Source organism: Aulostomus chinensis, chromosome 22 (genome assembly GCF_037954235.1).
Source record: "Aulostomus chinensis isolate RoL2024-O1b breed Wild chromosome 22, RoL_Achi_v1.0, whole genome shotgun sequence".
Classification (NCBI taxonomy): domain Eukaryota; kingdom Metazoa; phylum Chordata; class Actinopteri; order Syngnathiformes; family Aulostomidae; genus Aulostomus; species Aulostomus chinensis.
This window is the reverse complement of record NC_141341.1, coordinates 7,128,024-7,147,108: the sequence shown is the minus strand read 5'-3', so window position 1 is coordinate 7,147,108 and position 19,085 is coordinate 7,128,024. Positions and strand designations below refer to the sequence as shown.

Below are 19,085 nucleotides of genomic sequence, written 5' to 3'. Positions count from 1 at the left end.
CTAAGACATAATGCCCACCGTTTCCCTCACATGTGAATTGACTTCTCATCATTCTTCATTTCAGTCCACGTGCGTCACCATGTTTAGGTAACCCAATAACAGTTTGATCATTGGATAAATGGATAACTCAGATGAGGGTGCAGAATTCAGCTCGAAACATCTCCCACGTTTGTAGATTAATATTGAGATAAAAGATGTTCGAGCAAACTGTTTCAGACTAATTCAAGATTTGAATTAGTCTGCTATTTTTAAAGTGAGAAATGCCACATTCCCTGATCTTTATTTTCTTTTTATAGATCACTTCCTTTTTCATTTATCTCCATTTAGAATGTTCAGTTACCCAAACTCTTTTAGGCACACTATCTGGAAATTGTATAACAAGTCTCAAGTCCGCGTCGCGTTAGCCAGCGTACATATCCTGCTTCTGTGCTCATATTTTGTCCTAAAAATGCCCCCACAAGTTAACACTTCTCTTCCAGCCTCCATATTTCAGTCGCAGCGTTAAAGATGTGCTCTCCGTGAATAGAAAACTGCAGGTTTCCCAAATACCATAAATATCTTTGGCAGTGTTCTTTAAAAAAAAAAAAAAAAAAAGTCGACATGCTAGCAGTGTAAGACATGCTCAAACATGCTATTAGAATGTTAACATCCTCATTACACAGCAGGTGATTATGACATGATGTTGCAAGATTGCAAGGTCAATTTTCCAGTGTTGTTCAAGATGTGCCTTTAAAAGAATGATGTGTGGTAAGAGACCAAAGTGACAGCAGGGGTCTGGAATAAAGGCAGGGTTGGGCAAGTCGCGGTAAGGGTAAGTCTATGTAAACACACCAGAGCTTCTATTAATAGCAGACTTCCAGTAGCTGACCCGGCATTAACACATGTTGTCAGTCAGCAGGCCAGATTGTGAGCCATCAGACTGTTAACCTGCCGTCTGGGCAACATCAAACCATTTGCTTTCGTAACCTGCACTATGTTTAAACATCTGAAGGTCAAAAATATTTGAAGAGAGGGCTTCGGGAGCAAAAGTTAAAAACTAGAATTGTATCTTTCGGCTAAATATAAGGCTGTTAGAGATACACAAAATATCTAAATTCAAAATATAAGAGACAGAAATCTGCATGAAAATGGGTCACATGAGACTAAAGCTGGTTTCACACGTGGCCTCACTGCGCTTCTCTGGGTCTTCCTCCCAGCTCCTCCTCTCCATGGATCCAACTGCAAGCTCCTGAATTCATAACTATTAATATACGTTACATTTACAGGTTATTTGAGGAGATTCAAACTATTTCCAAAGGCACAAAACAATATTTAGTTCTCAACTCATTATCATTATTATTGTCATTTAGCATGGTGAATGTAAAAATCAATGAAACATTCCTACTGCATGAAATATTGTTTTTTTTAAATGACATTATATGTTTGTTTGGTTTTTTTTTAATCCAATTCTTAGAATTGCAGCATCATTATTTGTGTGCATCTGCACCAGTGGCAGATCCCGCTTTCCTGGAACACTCTGAGGTTTTATCTGTAGATTTGCCACGCAACTCCACCAGGACTCAGATGAAATGATAAAATTTTGGTGGTCAAAGGTCAAGGTCACTGAGACGGGCACAAATCACCGAGGCACAGGACTGCAATGCAGTATTTGCAGTTTTTTGTTTTTTGTTTCGGATGGAACTTGTAGGTGCAAATGTGTATCATGACTTTGATCATGATTCGCCTAATTTGTATAGTAAAGCCTATTTAGATCAGAGAACTTCCATTTCAAGCTGCTACTTAAGCATAAATTATACCAGAGAAATACAGCAGGGAGGGAACATTGTGCCGTCCTCAGTCTCTTCAGGTTCAAACATTCTTGTTGCAGTGAAAATTTAATAAGTAGATGGCAGATACCAGAATTCCAGAATCAGCTTCTCTTGTTCTTTGCTTGTAGCAACTGATGCTAACATTGTGAAAAGACCAAGAATGACTGACAAAACAGTGTTAATGTAGATTATTATACAACTGTACAACTAGGAGCCGGTACACACTCAATTTACGATGACTTTTTTAGCTTTACTTGGTTATCACTAATTTGAAGCATGGTACTTATATTATGTGTATAGGTTGGGAATAAAGGGAGGAGATCGGCACTGTCCTTTCTTCTATTTTGTGCGTGTGTGTATTGTATATATACATATGTGTGTGTGTGTGTGTGTGTGTGTGTGTGTGTAATACCTTTACACTTATGGACATTCAGTATGTGCCCACAGGCGGAGATTATTTTCGATCTATGAATCTGCAGGACTCTTGGCATACAGTACATACCTTCTGCAGGGGAGAACCAGGTGGTGAGTCTGCACCGTTGAGGCACTAATCCAGGGTCACTGCCGGCTGCAGGGGCCTGCAGCTTGAAACTTCTGTGTCAACAAGTAACCTGCTACAATGCATCAATGCATTCTCTCAGACAAATACTCTCTAACGTCTGTCTGCTGGAGGATTACATGTACAAGTGTAGGTTCAGTATGCTGATAAGACAAACCCCTCGAGGCCTTTTCTTTGTTTTCCCATTTGAATGTTGAGCCTTTCACACACTTTACATTCTACAGCTCCTGTAGTTTTACAGAGTTTATTGATAAAAGTGTGTTTTAAATACTGGGTTTGTCTCCTTTCAGAAACATACCCTGCCTGTCTCTGGTGTTGTGATAAAGCATTTGGAGTCATGGGTGTGTGAGCAAGTTGTGCAAGAGTGTGAGGAAATAGCGTGTAACTTAAGTGCGTGAGTGATATTGCAAGAAGTAGAGATAGCGACATAGAACAGCTGACTGTGCTGCTTTGTGTATACACACACACACACACACACACACACACGCAGAGCACAATAAGTACTGCTCTGTCATCCAGTGCTCCACTTCCTCCTCCAATGTACTTGTCTCCTCCCTCCCTCGCTCCGTCCGTATATAGTAGAGTACTACATGCTCTAGTTGACAGCTCATGCCGAGCCAGCACATTCCACATTATTACTACTTCAGATGTTTGTGGCCCAGAAGCGTGCCAATTGGCTGAGCCGTCTCCAACACTGGGGCTATTGAGAGCCAATGAGGAGTCTGCTCTGGGGAGCAAGGAGACAGGCAGTGAATTTAGAGGGAACTCCCTCTGCTGGCCAACAACGAGAACTTCTGGTTTTATCTTAGTCCCGTGGAGCAGAACCTTCTGGGAGGTTACAGTTGTATATTACCCACTGGCCTTGTTTTATTTGATACGACCGCTGGCTCCCTCCATCTACTTCCCCTATATATGTAGATAACCCCCCATTCATTTTCGTACATAGTACACACTCATATTCACAACTACTACCAGTGATAGATATTATCATAATTGCACAAACATACTCTTGTGGAACCCGACATGTTTACTAAGTGTGCGTGTAAGGGGGCTGATTTTAAATCAAAATAATCCTATGTCAAGTGATGTAAATCACGATACTTTTACTGCACTGGCATTATTTTTGAATGAGTAGTGGTAAAAGAAAAAAAGGTGATTTAAGACTATTAAAGTAAATCTACCAGTGCAGTCAGCAAAAATCTGTTCTTGAAATAAAATCATATCATCTCTAAAACCCCTTGCTGTTGATCTTGTTTATTGTGTTAAATGAAACGCTCGGATGTCAAGTGTTAGAAACCGAGACTGATTCCTAAGTACATTAAATACAATATGAAATAAAACAACCCTTTCAACATCCCCTCCAGAGAGGATCAGAAACTGGTACCACGGCTCACCTCACTGCCGCCGCTCACATCTAGGAAAAAAAACAGGAAAAGGGAAGTAATACCCATAAACGAAACGATTCTTCAATAATAAACAAATAAATAGCAGCTTTGGACACAGAAAAATACTCTGGTTCAAGACAAGCTACTGCTTGTGCTCCACATTCTGCTGCTGCTGAGTTAAGAGAGCGTTAAAAGGGCTGGAATGAGATTCTGAGAGGTATTTGAGGGTGGAGAGTCCCTCTATAAAAACCCCATGAAATATCACTCCAATGAGTCGGATGGAGTCCATTCGACTGCAGAAGGTCTTTCCAAACTTCACTCAGTTTCATTGCAGCCAAAATCAAACTCATACCATGCTCCATTAAAGTTAAATTACCATTTCTCATTAAATTTGATTGACTGTAACATTTGAACACTCTACTGTTGTTCTCAAGGTCTTGAAACTCAAGCTGCTGTAATGGAATGTTCCTGAATATATCTGAAGCGTTACTTTACCTACTTTACCTAGAATAGTGTAATTGGCCTTTCGGATACTCACTGTTCTTCCAATTCAGCGTGAGCATAAACAAGTTCAGCTGAATGAAGTGTTCATGCATTATTGAGCAAACAATTGTATAAGGAAGATGTGAATCACACCGAACAAATGACAGTTTTGTAAATGGAAGGTGGTATTTTTAATGATTTTTTTTAATCACAGTTTACAGTTTCTATTAGCTTCAAGCTCAAACTATTTGGCTGGAGTTTTCTACATTTTGGAGTCACCAAGAGGATCACGCGAGAGGGGAAAAAAATGTTTTTGCAAGTTCAACTGTCAGTAACTGAAAGACAAACAAGACGTTCTGGGTGGAGTTGTGCTTTAAGAGGTCAGGTTGTAAGCGAGGTGAAAGGGGCTCGCTTATCCTAAGCCTGCATCGAATCCTCCTCGACTCTTTTATTATCCACAACTTAATTGTTTCCCAAAATTGGGTGTCATTTCTAGGTGTAGTTTTCAGCAAAAAAAAAAAAAAATTTGAGTAAATTCCAGACCAAAAAGTAGACTGATTTCTTTAGAGGGGTGATAGACACAAGATTACACCAGAGCCTTCAGTCGAGAAGACGATGCCTTTGCATATAAACAATATAATGACCTTTTGCCTGCTTCAGGAAAAAAACTGCTCTGGGTGTTGCAGCACGGGTGAGACCGCAAAGCCCCTGAGGTAAACTGTATTTTTAGAGCATATAAATAAAATTCGACTTGACTTTGAACTCCCCCATTTTGGGTGTCTTCAAAAAACCACAAGTGCTAAAACCTTTCTCCAGTGTGTTTCAACCCACATCATAAGAGGTGTACCAACCCTGAACACGTTTCATTCCACTTTTTGGAAGCAGCTATGTTGTCATCACACTCCATCAGTGTTCTGGTGAAGGCAACTCTTGTTATGAGTGCGTGTTTTTGTGTGCACGCTGGTGTGCTGTGTGTATCCGCCAGAGTGAAGCTGAGCGGGGCCATCTCTTGTATAATAACGGAGAGATTTAGTGAAGCTGGTTGAATTTTAATAGACTTCTGCGGGGTGTTCCATTGCCTCTGGTCCCGCGGCTCAAAGATCAGAGAGAATTTTCAAGCATGGTGTCCCTCAGCCTCTCACTCTCTTCCTCCCTTTCCCCCTCCTTTCCTCTTCTCTCTATCTCTGCCCTCTCTCTGTCTCTCTTCTAATTTTGAGCTCCCTATTTCCAATCCTTTTCCTTCCTCTTGGGCTTTTGTCTCTCCATTAATCCCTTTCTGTGTCTCACACTCTTTCTCTCACCACTCTGTCTCCCTGTGAAATTTGTATTAGAGCCACTCCAGGCGTAGTTATTGCTAAGCCTCTCTCACTTACTTGGCACTGAGAACAACTCATGACTCTCAGCACAAAAACTTGCTACTGAAGGACAAAATGCTGCAATGAACTTTTAAAATCATGCACAATAGCTGACAAAATGTTTGGATAGTTTCTTTTATGCACAAAGATTATACAGCAGAAAGCTAATTTTCTGGCTGCCTCAAAGCCATTTAAAGGACTTTTCTGCCTTTTTTTTCCCCCTCTTCTCATATCTGAACTTGAAATTTATGGAGGCATTTATAATTCACATAACGCATTTAAATATAACCTACCACTGCAGACCACATGTGAGCATTGCTACGAGAAGACTTGAGGAATCACCACGGGAAAGATGGGATAAAAAAAAAAAAAAAAAAAAACAGCTCCGGAGAAAGAAAATGTAAAAAGTGTGAGCGGTGGCAGTGATTTGTTTCATTTATGTTGGAGTGAGAATGCTGGCAAGAGACTGGCAATGATTATTAATTCATAAGGATTAATGGTTGCTATTTAAAAATCTACCATACTGAGGAGAGCTGAACCAAAGTTGTGTCTTCCTACTGGGACCCAAGACAAAATAGGCCCCTGGCTAATCGCATATTAACATGGCTCATTAAAATTCAGCTGTACAGCAAGTTGCTACTGGATAAAAGGAATGGTGTGACTAAACTTAGTCATTACTTCATTTTATCTGCACAAATTGTCTAGGAGTAACAAAACTTTCTTGTCACATGTATTAGTTTAAGACAAAGTTGCCTGGGGAGAACTGGAAATGTGGCACTGCAGTGACCATTAAGACTACAAAAGTCCCATGACATTTAATTATATGGAAAAAACTAGCATTGCTAAACCATATAATACCATGCGTGGCCACAAGTGAACTCAGACAATCATTTCATGGAATGATAGAAATGGTAATAGTAGGTAACCTGCAGCTGCCACTAGGGGGTGGTACAGGAACATTACAGGGACATTACAGCCTACCTCTCTGTCCAAACCACAGCTGTGACACAAACTCTTAAGTTAAACAACTTTTGATGTTGTTTTCTTAAAGTGATACCTCAACCCAAAAGTGAATTTTACCTTTCAAGAACTCACAAATTGGTGTCTTGAACTCACAAAGATTTTCTTCCCCGCTTGTGTTACTTTTTTGTGACTTGAAAATGTAGAAAGAGCCAACTACATACATTTAGCTTGAAGCTAATGCCAACTGAATGCTAACAACAGCAACACAAGGGATAAACGCTCCCTTATAAACTGCAAATCATGTTTAAGAGTTCGTGGATTACTGAAGATATGACAGGATAAAGATGTGGATTAAACAGGAAAATACACTTGAGTTTGTTAAGTTGATATTTTGGGCAGTTTTACTGCTGTTAGCCTTCAATTGCGATTAGCTTGAAGCTAAATATACATAGCTGGGAAGGGAAGAAAATGTCTGTGAGATTTAGACACCCATTTTCAAGTACTGAAAAGAAAAATAAACTTTTAATACAGAATATCACTTTAATCATTTAAGTGTATTGAGGAGATCACAATCTGATTGAAAACTCTGATCAATGAAAAAAAACACTGATAAACAGTGAGAATCTGACATGAACAGTGACACTGGGGGATCCATTTTAATGCACTTTTTTAAAAACTCTTAACAGTTGCCCTGAGTCACAAGTCTGAGGACCAAAAACTGAGCAGAGAAACGTACCTCTGTTGAAACACTTCACCAGGGATGGAAGATATCCAAATATCCACAGGCACAAAGAATAAATGCAAACAAGACTGGCAGTCATGCTCGGGAACAATCACCCGTTAACCTGAAACTCATCAGAAAAACAAACTTTTGAGCCACCAATATCACAATATTGAGGAAAACAAAAATACGTTTAAGTAAACGCTGCAGATACAAATCCTGAACTACAGATTTTTGCAAATTTTAAAATTTATTCAAGAGGCTGTAAGCTGAAATAAATTATTTAGATGACGTGTCTGTAGAGAAATTAAGCAGTGTTTCTCAAAATCGGTTTTAAACTCACAAACATGGATGATTAAACAATGCCGCAAAAACATTCACATAGAAGTTTCCACAGGCTCCCAGCAACATCGGACAGCACCTTACTCATCATCAGAATACTCTTGAAAGTGTTATTTTGTTCGTTTCAGTTGATAAAACAATTATTGTACAGCCCAAGATGTCAGGTTTGACCTGTAACTAGACCGTACTGCACCTACACCAGTAAGGATCATATCTTTCCCAGTAACTCAAGTCCAGGTTGATTTTCTAAAGGAATCGAGCAAAAATAAATTACATTTTTTTCCACACCCACAGACCTGTTGCCCCACATCACCATTACCCAGTGTGAGAGAGTCTCCAGGTGGAGGAGGAGCGGTTATCTGGCCCCTCTACGCTGGACGACGATGGTCCCTGCTACAATGTCATACACAGTCCTGTTATGCTGGAAGAAGAGGAGCGTGACGAAGACAGGAAAAAGGAAAGCGATGGAGAAGTTCTTATTCAGCGCTCGAATAGTGGAGCTGGAAAAGTCAGAACAAGAGAATATGTCACAAGAAGTTACACATGCTCTACAAAGTTGTGATATTGGTATAATGTTTGGATAACAAAAATAAAGACCAGAACACTGGGCCTCCTTCAGGAAATGTCTAGAAGATGACAGGATTCGTTTTCCTCACGTGTAAGAACAAATTTGTGCATAAGATCATTTCATGAATGGGCCCAAGTGGTCTAATTGCAGCTGACTGGTGTCACTTATAAGAACAGTCAGTCCGTAAGTGATCACTCACGCAGAGAGGGATACGTTAGATGCCGGGACCACTAGAACATGGTTGGGTTGGACCAGAGTGGATGTGTCACAAGTGACGACCCGCAATCCGAGCAGGAACTTCCCTGGTGTGGCTCCACCAGCACCCCAGATGCAGATGGTCTGAGTGGACGAGAAGATCAAATTCTACATCATGCTTATTTGTTTATATTTACATAGTTTTAGAAGTCCCTCCAACTCAAGAGGATGGGGTCCATATTAAAACTACAACAACGACAGGGGTAGAAGACACGGTTACTTTCAGAAAGATGTGGTCAACACTGACAGCTAATCAACATTCATCAAATGTTGGTGGCAATTTAAACCTCACAAATAACTAGATTTTATCTGAGGTTTTATAGACACCCAGTATATTTTGAGGTCACTAACAAAACATTTATAAAGAAGGTGATTATCCTTTAGAAAAGAAAGAAAGAAAACATTAAAATGCTGTGGCTTTCAGCACCTTGGAGGGGAGGGGAGGAGAGAGAGATGTTGACACAGCTGCAGCATGCGGCGCCTACTTGGCTCCATCGTTTCCCAAATGTCACCATTAATCACTGTGGATGTCCTGATGATTATGTCTTCTTGTTGGCTGTTATCAAATGAATATTAACTACCATTGACACACACTTCTCCTGCACCTGAAACTCTAGGCAAGAAATTATTGTTGTAGTTTATACAAACAAGGCTAAAAAAAAAAACCCCAAAACAGGAAAGTAAACATGCCAGATGGCATCAGTGTAAAAGCAGAAGTGCCGGTGTGTCCCTGTGCTGGTTCCCACCTGGGAAAACCAGCAAGGAGTCAAACAAGACACCTGATACATGACTTCATCTCAGGCAACTGTAAATGCAAGCTTGCATCATTGTCCTCCACAGGAGATGAACATGCAGCAGCAGAACTCTGACTCTGACTCCCCTCATTTAACGAGAACATGTGGCAACAGGCAGCTGCTGCATAATGTGAACAAACTAAATAGAGGATGTTTTGTTTGATCAGTAATGAAGCAGCTGATTTGAAATCCTCAAGAGCGGATGTGTCATTCAACAAACGACCACAAAATATATACACACACACACACACACATATATATATGAATACATGAGACGTCACAGCTGGGCAATAGCATTGTTTAATACTGTCATATGTTTTCTTTTTGTTGTCCAAGTCAACATTAAAAAACTTTAGCCTTGTAAATACTAATTAAAACAATTTCAGTGAATGTATTTAAATGGAATAAATCAGTTCAAAAAAATGTGACCCACCTCATACACACAGACTAGCACCCTGTAGACCAGCGCTACCACCATCATCTTCTGCAGATCCTCCATAGACGTATTCTCATCGATCTCCTCCACAATAAACTGGGTAATAAATTTTGCAATGTCCCTTTAAAAAGGAGAAAAAAAAAAGACGTTCATGTTCAAATGAGCTTTACAGCTAAGATGTCCAATTTTGGCAAAATTTCCTCTTTTGCATAACTGACCCACAGCTACACACTCGACTAGCAAGATGAGGTATAAAAAGTAACAGTTAAAGTACCATCTTCCAATTTCCAAAGTCAGTCAGGTCAAAAATACACAATTTACATTCTTCCTATGAAGTTAACTTTACTTTGTTGGTTTATACATTAACTTTGATGTTTTTTGAATAAACACTACCGCAAAAAAGCCAACAAGAGCCTTGAATTTTTTTATCTGACTGATTGAAACCCGTTCTAACTAAACCGACACAGCATAATAAATCTCTGGTTTTGGCTTTTGGGCATTTTCAAACCCTCATAACATTTTCATAACATGAAAATATGTGCAAATTGACAAAAATCTGGTTTAAATTAATTTGTCTGTTTGAGTCTTGTATTTGTAAATTGACACATTGACATTCTTCCACCCAAAGCAGGTTTAAAAGATAAAAAAATAAATCACAACTACACGATTTACTCCTTGGCTATTGACATTTTGTCTTTCGATAATCTATAATATGGAAGCGTTTTGGTCTGAGCCATTTATGCACAGTACTTAAGTACAATTCAGTTAAGTACAGTTCCAGTCCAGCCCTGCGGAGGAAGGACCGTAAAACTGCCCAGAGACACGGTTTAAGTCTGTTTTAATCCCAACGACAGGAGACTGCCTTCATTGTCACATACCAAGTGTACATCAGTAATCTTTTCTTACGTGTTAAATTAAGAAGCTTCACAGGTGAGAGAGTGTGATGAAGAATGGGAAATCCTGCAACCTAAAGAGTTTTTTGTATATTCTTTTATTCACCCATTTCCCCTTAGAGGACTGTAATTGGTTTACTCACTTCATCCCACTCAGATGCATGACCCCCAGCACGATGGTGGCCTTCACACAGAACAGGATGAAGAAGTCCACGGTTTCAGCTAGGAGCCTCTGGACAGGAGAGGGGATGGTGTACTCCCGGCCTATGAAGCACATAATTGAGTTCAAGCAGGTTGTATAAACCCCCCTGGGGCCACCATCACCACAATTTAAATAGGATTCAGTGAGAAACATAATCTACTTCTTACTTTAACAGAACTTCTTTGTAGAATAGAAAACCTGTCCCTAAATGAAGCCTTTCACGTTTGAGAAAGCCAACTTCAAGAGGGCATCACTCCTACATAATGTTTACATTTCAATAGACTGGATACTGGATTATACAAACTTTATTTAGACCATGTACCTTTATATTTGACACTTACACTCAATATCAAATATTTCTCTATTTTTGCATACGTGTAGATTTGAATGGTAACTTTTACTTTTTCCAGAGAACTATTTTATTTGAGTACTTCTGCTTTTACTGAACTAAAGGAATTGAATATTTCTTTCATCACTTGCTCTGTAAAACTCAAAATAAACTATTCTAACATTTTACTGTTTGCTGAGGATTAACAGAGCCGAGAGAATTCTATTCAAAGTCCATTTAATCCTCTTGTTACAGTGCCTTGTCGTACAGCCTGCCTTCAGTCGTGACCTGCCTGATACACAAATAATTTTACATCAACAACAGGAAAATAAGCTGTTACATACATAATGACAGCACAGAAGCAAACACAGCTCCTACCTGCCCGGGGTGGATTCTCATTCCGCTGCTGGGCATCAGTTCCAGGGGTCCCGGCTGAACTGGGCTCTGCCTGCGCTCCACTCGGGTGGGCGGAGGATGAGGGGTAACCGAAGGGATGCGGGTGGCTGTACCAGTTCCGAGAGTCCAACACCTGCTGCCCACCCCAGGAGGTCGTGGCATTTGAACACAGCGTCTGAGAGCTAGTCCCCGGCGTAGGGAAGCTACACGGCGGAGGGAAGGGGAAGGCGGACAAAGCCACCCAGTTTTGCCAGTGAGCATAGCCCCAGTAATACTGCCACATCCACTGCTGTAACTTTACGCAATATTCCGTTGTCACGGTGGTTTGAGGCTGCTTCGCATCCATTTCCTGGCAACACTTGTCACTTTTGCTCGAAAACATGTCTGACCCACCTCACAGGCTCTCCAACTTTACGAGAAAATCTTTTTAAAGGTTGTTACGCCTTCACGTAATCCGCCTTTAGCTCCGTTCATTACACCCGCTGCCGTTTTAGCATAGCATTACTAGCTAGTATGTTTGTAAATAAAGGGATTTCCGGGACCGCCCACCTTTACATTCCACAGTGCAACGTAATCTTCAGACAAGTCTTTGATGATTTCCACCTCTATATTAATTTAAGATGTTGTGTGAAAAGTCATGTAATGTCTGTGCTGTGTACCTCCACGCACCTTTATGATGAGAAAAAGGCTAATGTGAAATATCCGTCTGTCAATAATGGTATATTCCATTTAAAGGAGAAGTCCGCCCTTTTTTAAATGTTCCTGGTCCTCTCATCAGGGTCATCATTCCCTATAGCACGTGAAGCGAAGAGTATAAATTGCATATTTTCAAAATTTTGCGGTATCTGATTGGTTGTATTTTAATCAATGAGCTTTAATGTCATCATAAAGTCAAACGTATACACTTTATACACAGTGGGCTTCATTCCTGAAATATCCTTGCACATAAAGTAGTTCTTACACATGATTTTACTTTCTAGCCCTCTGTTGTCTCACAGAAGGACAAAAAAAAAACCCTATGTTGTGTACCTCTTGTATCTAATGTCCGTATGTTATTATTTGGCTACAATTCATGCTTTTGACTGTTTCTTTTTTTTTTTCCAACTCAATTTTCAGTGTGACTAGGAACCTCCAAAAGTGTTTTTAGCATCATCACATTGAATAAGTTGCTCTTTGTCTCAAATCTATATGACAAACAGTGGTAGAAAGATTCATCTTTCACCAAAACATAGAATCTATCTGCAAAGGAAGAATCTGTTGTCACGACAACAACATTGCCTGTCTTTTATCAACATCCTCAATGATGCAGGCACTCCATCGCCAGGTATCTGACAGTCAACGTGACTTCACCTTTTCATACACAGGAAGCTTCTAAAATAATGTTTTAGGGTACCTAAACTTTTTTTATGTTTTAAACTGTTAGTTCTTTCAGTTATTATTCAAATTGCTGCCAAATGTAGCTGCAGAAGCTGACTCCTGACATGATTGGCTGCTCACCACCGGGCATCACCAATGGTCCAAAAGTCTCCAGTATTTAATATATGTAGATTTATATCTCAAAGATGAAACTTAACAATTGTAGCTGCTATATTGGTTTGTCTGTGTTTCAAGTGAAGCTTCATCATGGAGATGTGGTCTGCAAAGCTTCAGTGGACTCAGAGCGACAGCATTTACTTATTGTTTTTTTATTTTAATGAATGTGTTCAAATAAAGACATTACACAAAATAATTTGTCCACTTAATATACAGCCATTTATTTACAATGTAAATGAGGTCCATCAGAGGTCTTGCTTTATCAAGACATTTCAACAAAGACTACATAGCTACTTTGAGAAATGAAGGTCATAGGTTGAGGAAACCATGTCAATAAAGAATCCACGATGCTGGGATTGAGCTATTCAAGTGTAATGGCCTTCCTCTTGGTCCCAGCTCAAAGAGCACAACCTTTAGACGTCACCACAAGAGAGCAGCAGAGATCTACTCATCCAAGTTAACGACATCTAAACTAAAATACTATCAGACAAATCACATTTTCTGTTTTACTGACATGCACTATATATCTTCAATAGTATCAAGAAATGCCTCACTGCTTTTTTGTGTTTTTTTTTTTACTTATATGTATGTTGTGCCCATCAATATTAAATAATACTATGCTTTTGGCCACACATAACCACATTACGGGGTTGGGATCCAGACTGCAGGTATATTACTGGCTCCCAAAATATCATTTCAGTGACAAATCAGCTGTTAAACCCAGAGGGCATCAAGATCAAAACTATAAGAACTCAAAAAAGCTGCAGCGGAAATGGCTTTGACAAAAAATAAACCTGCTGGGTAATCAGCTGACGAAATGCTAATTTGCTCTCTCTCTCTCTCTCTCTCTCTCTCTCTCTCTCTCTCTCACTCACACACACAATACACACATGCATACCACATTCACACATCTTTTTAATGCACTCTGAAACCTCAGATGTCTCTCCTACTTCTCTCTTTCTCTGTCTGACTCCCCCTTTCTTTCAGTTTACTCCCCCTCTTCTCTGATTAAAGGGGAGGTGTGTGTGTGTGTGTGTGTGTGTGTGTTGGTGGGGGGGTATTTGCTGACTGGGCTGGCCCAGCTCTGTGGGTGAGGTGTTAGGTCTGCCAGTTCTAAATGATTGAGCCTGACCCAGTGAATGGAGCCAGTGAAGCGGACGCCAATCCGACTCCAATGAGTGTGATCCCTGTCGATGACTGTGCCCAAAAGTAATCGGGCCCAAATAAAAGCTGCGTCTGCCAAACGCTGACCCCCATAGAACCCAACAACCTCGAGGGATTACGGCTGTGGAGGTGTGTGTATTTGTGTTATTTGTGCGGGTGTCTGTCGCAGTGAGTGTGCTGGAAGAGGGGTTAGTGAAAGGGGAGTTTGGGGGAGCTGGTCACCAGTGGTAAGGGGCAAAGTATCACCCACTCAAGCACAGTTTAGAAGTGCCAGTAGGTTCATGATATTTGTGGCTTTTGCACATATTTAATCTGAAAATATTGCATGTTAATCTTCATATCCACTCTTCATTTAATGCATTGTTATTGATACATTTTAATGCAAAGCCAAGATGGACTCACTCACTGGCATGGCAGACATTTACTTCAGAAGATTTTAGATTAGAGAATGACCTGTCAAAGGCAGCATCAACATCCCATAGCACTGCATGTGAGACAGAAATAAGGTTCACACAGTTCTTAGAGGTCTTGTGAAACAGCTTGCTGTGTCTATAGAGGAAGTCCATCGTGCTCCTAGACGTACACGTAGAGAACAAGGCCACCAAATATTTTTTTTAATCCAAGATTCAGTCCTTGCACGCATTTTTCTGACGTGCAGGACATTTGATTTGCAGAGAAGAAATAAAAAGACTTGAGTTTTGCCACTGTAAATTTCTTGTATTCACATATCTTTTGTCAGCAAAATAGTTCAACAGGGTCAGTTTTGAAGCCACATATCAGTTCAATCCATCGGTGTGAATTATGGTGGCATGGGTGAGTTATAAACCTCCCAATAATCAAGCTGGACAAAATAACTCCACCAAAATAATCACTTAATCATCATGAATGAAAAATATTAATTGTTGCACGACATACTGTGGTGATGTACTGTAGACTCTTTTCATTGCAGCGTTTTTCACGTTACTAGGCCAACACAGTTCCAATTAAAAGCTTTAATCATGGCTGTGTTCCACTTGTTTTGCTGATGAAAGACAAATGCAAGATATTTGACATGCAGCATACAGAGAGACAAATTCATGTTTTATTTTTATGCAAATTACAAATGGGATGATGATGAAACATGCATCATTAAATATTGCTTTAGTATCATTATATGACATGCGTTACACGAGTAACAGCAAAGCGACCTGCAGACGGATTGAATTTGTAGCAGAGATGGCAAAAAGTCACAAGTGTTACAAGTCGAGGCTACAAATTTTCATTGCCTCCACGGTGCATGTTGTTGATAGTGGAACCCCAACCACTCATTGTATGTGTGTGGTGGCAAATGAACGTGTTCACTTGGGTTTTGCGTTTACATCAGTGCCATTCAGAGCTGGATTTGACCTGGGCGTGACTAAACCTGTTCCTACTACAGACAAAGCCAGATGTTAGCCAGTGCTAGCTAAGTAGCAGCAGGCTCCACAATCCCTTAAGGTCTCTGATAATCTTATAACATTAAAAAGTTTAAGCTCCGCAACTTTAGAATGGCGCAGACAAACTGCTGAATGGGTTCTTTTTAATTCACCTTTCTTTACTGGCACTAAAACAGTGAAAACTTCATCCTCTATCAGGAAGCAGTTGCCTGGTAACTCCTTCGGTCATGTGGCATTTTGCTGCACTTCATGTAAAGTTTCCACAGATAGCGGCACATCTGTGGTCTTAGCCTACGGTGATTTTTTTTTTTTAATTTCAATGCTCAGATATTTGTCGGTCGTCTCCTGTTCAATGTGAGAACTGTAGGAAAGATTTAGCTTCATTCTCAGCTCATGCAGATTTAACGCTGGCATGTTGCCTTGTACGACCTCTCACTGGTCTAAGCTCTCAGTCCATAGAAAGATTAAAACACACCGGTCACAATGTAGCTATTGGGTCGCAGGTTAAAGAAATGAACAAAGCATTCGTCAGACATCCAGGGAATGTAGGGAAAGGGGTCACCCTGCTGTGAGAGAGGAGGGAGGGGGAGTGTGTCACGTGATATACGCATAAAGTAGTTTTTGTTAAAAAACAAATAAGTCAAACACCATGTAAAGACAGAAAGAGGTTTCTGAAGTTTGTGACGTTGGTCTCCCATGTTCCTTGTAATTCCATAGTCTGAAATAGGATTGAGCTCTTTTGATTCACTGATTTCATGCTGAGATGAAAGAGTCTGGAATGTTGACAGTCTTTACACTGCTCCATATTTTTTCTGACACTTTTTAAGCAGCTGCAGCTATGTGAATAAAGAGGAATTAAACTGCCTCGTCTGCTGAAGCAGCAGAGGGAAGTCCTCACAACCTTTAACACAGAGAAGGGAAAAATCACTCGTACATGTTTTGGCTTTGTCTTTAACAGTGGGAACCAATTTATTGAATTATGTCTGCTTCCCTGGAGCCCTGACAGGAACACCCATGGGGAGTGTGGGTTATGAGAGCACCGAGCAAAAGACCCCTCCTTCTCCCCTCACCTAACCCTCTTTATTTCCTGCATGAAGTACAAGCACCTTTCCTGTGATGCTGGAACAGTACCAACTCTTCCCTTCTTCAAGAACTATTTCATCATTCATTTATCATGAATAATCGTAATTCCACACTTTCTACAGCTGCCTCTGGAGCAGCAATGGCTTTTAGAGAACGTATTTCACAGATTTTGTGCTTCAGATGATGATACATAAATCTTACTTTGAGGAATACCGGTCATGGGAATTTTTACACTACATCTTCACCATCACACCCTTCTCTATCCCTGCATAGGAGTTGGATTCATCTTGTTCTTGCTTGAGCCCCTCCAGAGGCCGTACTGAAGTTTCTTTGAGCCATAGTCTGAACCCCTATCCGCTCCTGGTGTCTTTGCCATCACTTTGTGTTAAGAAGAAGGTACTTAGTACAAAAAGTGCTGCAGGAAGGACTTTTTTTTTTTTTTTTTTTAGGCCAAGCTGGAAGTAAGCATCCCCATGGATTCAACAAGAAGCCAATGGGATTTTTATATGGAATTTTGGACGATTGCTGAAAATATATTATTTGTCAAACAAGATAATCCTCACAAATGAAGATTACATGATTTTTAAAGCATAAATACAATCGCTAGTGGGAAAGTAGCATGAACTTGCCTGGTGAGACCATCCGGCTCTCACACTGAGGGTTGAGCCATGTACACACAGCTCTAAGTGCATTTTCTGAAGAAATAGACTCAGTAAAAGCCTTCAGACAGGGAAAGGGGTACACACTGATGGCATTTCTCATCGAAAAAGGCATTTTGGAATTTGTCAGGATTTGTCATGTGATGGCGTCACATTTTTGTTAAGCTGACTGGCTGAAGGAGCTTGTCTGTCAATGCAAGTCCTTCACATAGAGGCTTTAGATAAGAAGGGGTCCTGAAGTAACTAAAGGGCGTTGTTTTTGAGATACAGACGGTCACACCAACTACACCATGGACACCACAATGACACCACAGCTAAGATCTGAACTTCTACTCATTTCAGTGTGAAACAAAAAGTTAATACATCGTCACCTTGTGTTAATCACAGAGCTTATTTCAGACATTTCACCAAAATGATCCCTTTTACTTCGAGATGAGGGTTCATGCTAATTCATTTCCAGGTTTTTAGAAACAGTCTACTCCCTGTACTGTTCTTCTGCCTATGCTAAACACATATACGTGTGTGAATACGGTGTAAATCATAAATCAACTTCAGTCAGTCCATTCACCATTCAGCTTTTCCACCCTTCAGATGTGCCTGACGAGACAAAGAGCGAGGCGAAGCGTCGACCCACCAAGGTGCTTGTTTGCTTAACGTGCAGCTGTGCCTTGCAGGGAAGGCAGCTGAATGCTTTCCCGGTGAGTTTCACACGGGCGTCTTCTCAAACATCTGCAAACCCACTGACCTCAAATATATAGCTGTACAGTTGAACCTAATAAAGAAATCTCTTCCAGCCCTGTATTAGTGGTTAGCTTTCCTTACTTTTATGGTATTGCTGTCAGAGTGTTTGTGTGTTCACATTAACTGGCTACTCCAAACCCATAAAATTAACGCTTCATCAACCGATTTTTCAGAGCCGATTTATGGCTGTGCTGTGATAAAAAGCAGACTCAGAGATGTTTGCTGTTTGCTGTCTGTTTACAAGCCACTTGAGAAATCTCATCCTGTAGCTGCCGGCTTCCGTTTTCCTCCCGCCCTATCACAGGCCGCAGTTATCTCTCTTATGCATTGTGGGAAAAGACCTGTTCCATGTCTCTAAGTGTCCATCAGGACATACCTTCCTATCAGTCTATTGTTTATTTGATGTAAGTTTCCTGAGTAAATGCCAGATTGTCTGTGTTGAATCCAAATCTTGTTATCATGGAATTAGACAATAGTTTTTTTTTCACTTGATTTTGCTTGCAATTATTGTTTATATCTGCTAAAGGGGGTCATTTTTTTCAGTTATGATTGTCTGTCAATAAGATTATGCAGAAACTAAAAGAAAATTTCACCAAATTTGGTGGAGGGGTGCAGGATGAGCCAAGGAAGAATCTATTTATTTTGGGACCAGATTAGTGATGGTACAGAGCAGCAAGAAGGTTCCAGGTTCAAGCCCTGACACCAGCACGGGATCTTTCTGTGTGGAGTCTCCATGTTCTCCCTGTTCCTGTGTGGGTTCTCTCTGGTACTCCGGCTTCCTCCCACAGTCCAAAGACATCAAGAGGGGACGAGGCTGATTGATACTCTAAATTGACCGTAGGTGTGACTGTGAGTGTGAATGGTTGACTATCTATATATGTTGTATGTGATGATTGAAATACTGCCACCTGGTGGCAACAGGAAATTGGGGGGGTTATTACACTCTGATGTGCTCCTCAAAGTGGGGGGGACCAGATCCATCTAGAATTTGACCAGAAAAGC

General features: G+C 40.5%; 1 protein-coding gene across 2 annotated transcripts; it reads right to left on the bottom strand.

Annotated features, from left to right (window-relative positions):
- Positions 1 to 3,505: 3,505 nt before the first annotated feature.
- Positions 3,506 to 12,085, bottom strand: fam8a1a (family with sequence similarity 8 member A1a). 2 transcript variants are annotated; one of them, XR_015111157.1, is made up of 6 exons: positions 11,471 to 12,085; positions 10,706 to 10,826; positions 9,667 to 9,790; positions 8,384 to 8,523; positions 7,290 to 8,116; positions 3,506 to 3,781 (listed from the first exon to the last, which is right to left on the bottom strand). XR_015111157.1 is itself a non-coding variant. In XM_086192867.1 (5 exons), the coding sequence occupies exons 1-5, from the start codon at positions 11,868 to 11,870 to the stop codon at positions 7,972 to 7,974; spliced, it is 930 nt and encodes a 309-aa protein (XP_086048993.1). In that variant the 5' UTR covers positions 11,871 to 12,085; the 3' UTR covers positions 4,423 to 7,971. The 2 variants fall into 2 exon arrangements, 1 of the variants encoding a protein (XP_086048993.1); XM_086192867.1 differs by lacking the exon at positions 3,506 to 3,781 and having other exon boundaries at positions 4,423 to 8,116.
- Positions 12,086 to 19,085: the final 7,000 nt, after the last annotated feature.

Bases quoted from the DNA above. Each gene is read 5' to 3' on its own strand.
- fam8a1a (XM_086192867.1), bottom strand. From the start codon at position 11,870: ATGTTTTCGAGCAAAAGTGACAAGTGTTGCCAGGAAATGGATGCGAAG. The intron at 10,827-11,470 runs GTAGGAGCTGTG...TGTGCTTCATAG, and splicing joins TGAGAATCCACCCCGGGCAG to GCCGGGAGTACACCATCCCC. The intron at 8,524-9,666 runs GTGGGTCACATT...TCGTCCACTCAG, and splicing joins TGCTAGTCTGTGTGTATGAG to ACCATCTGCATCTGGGGTGC.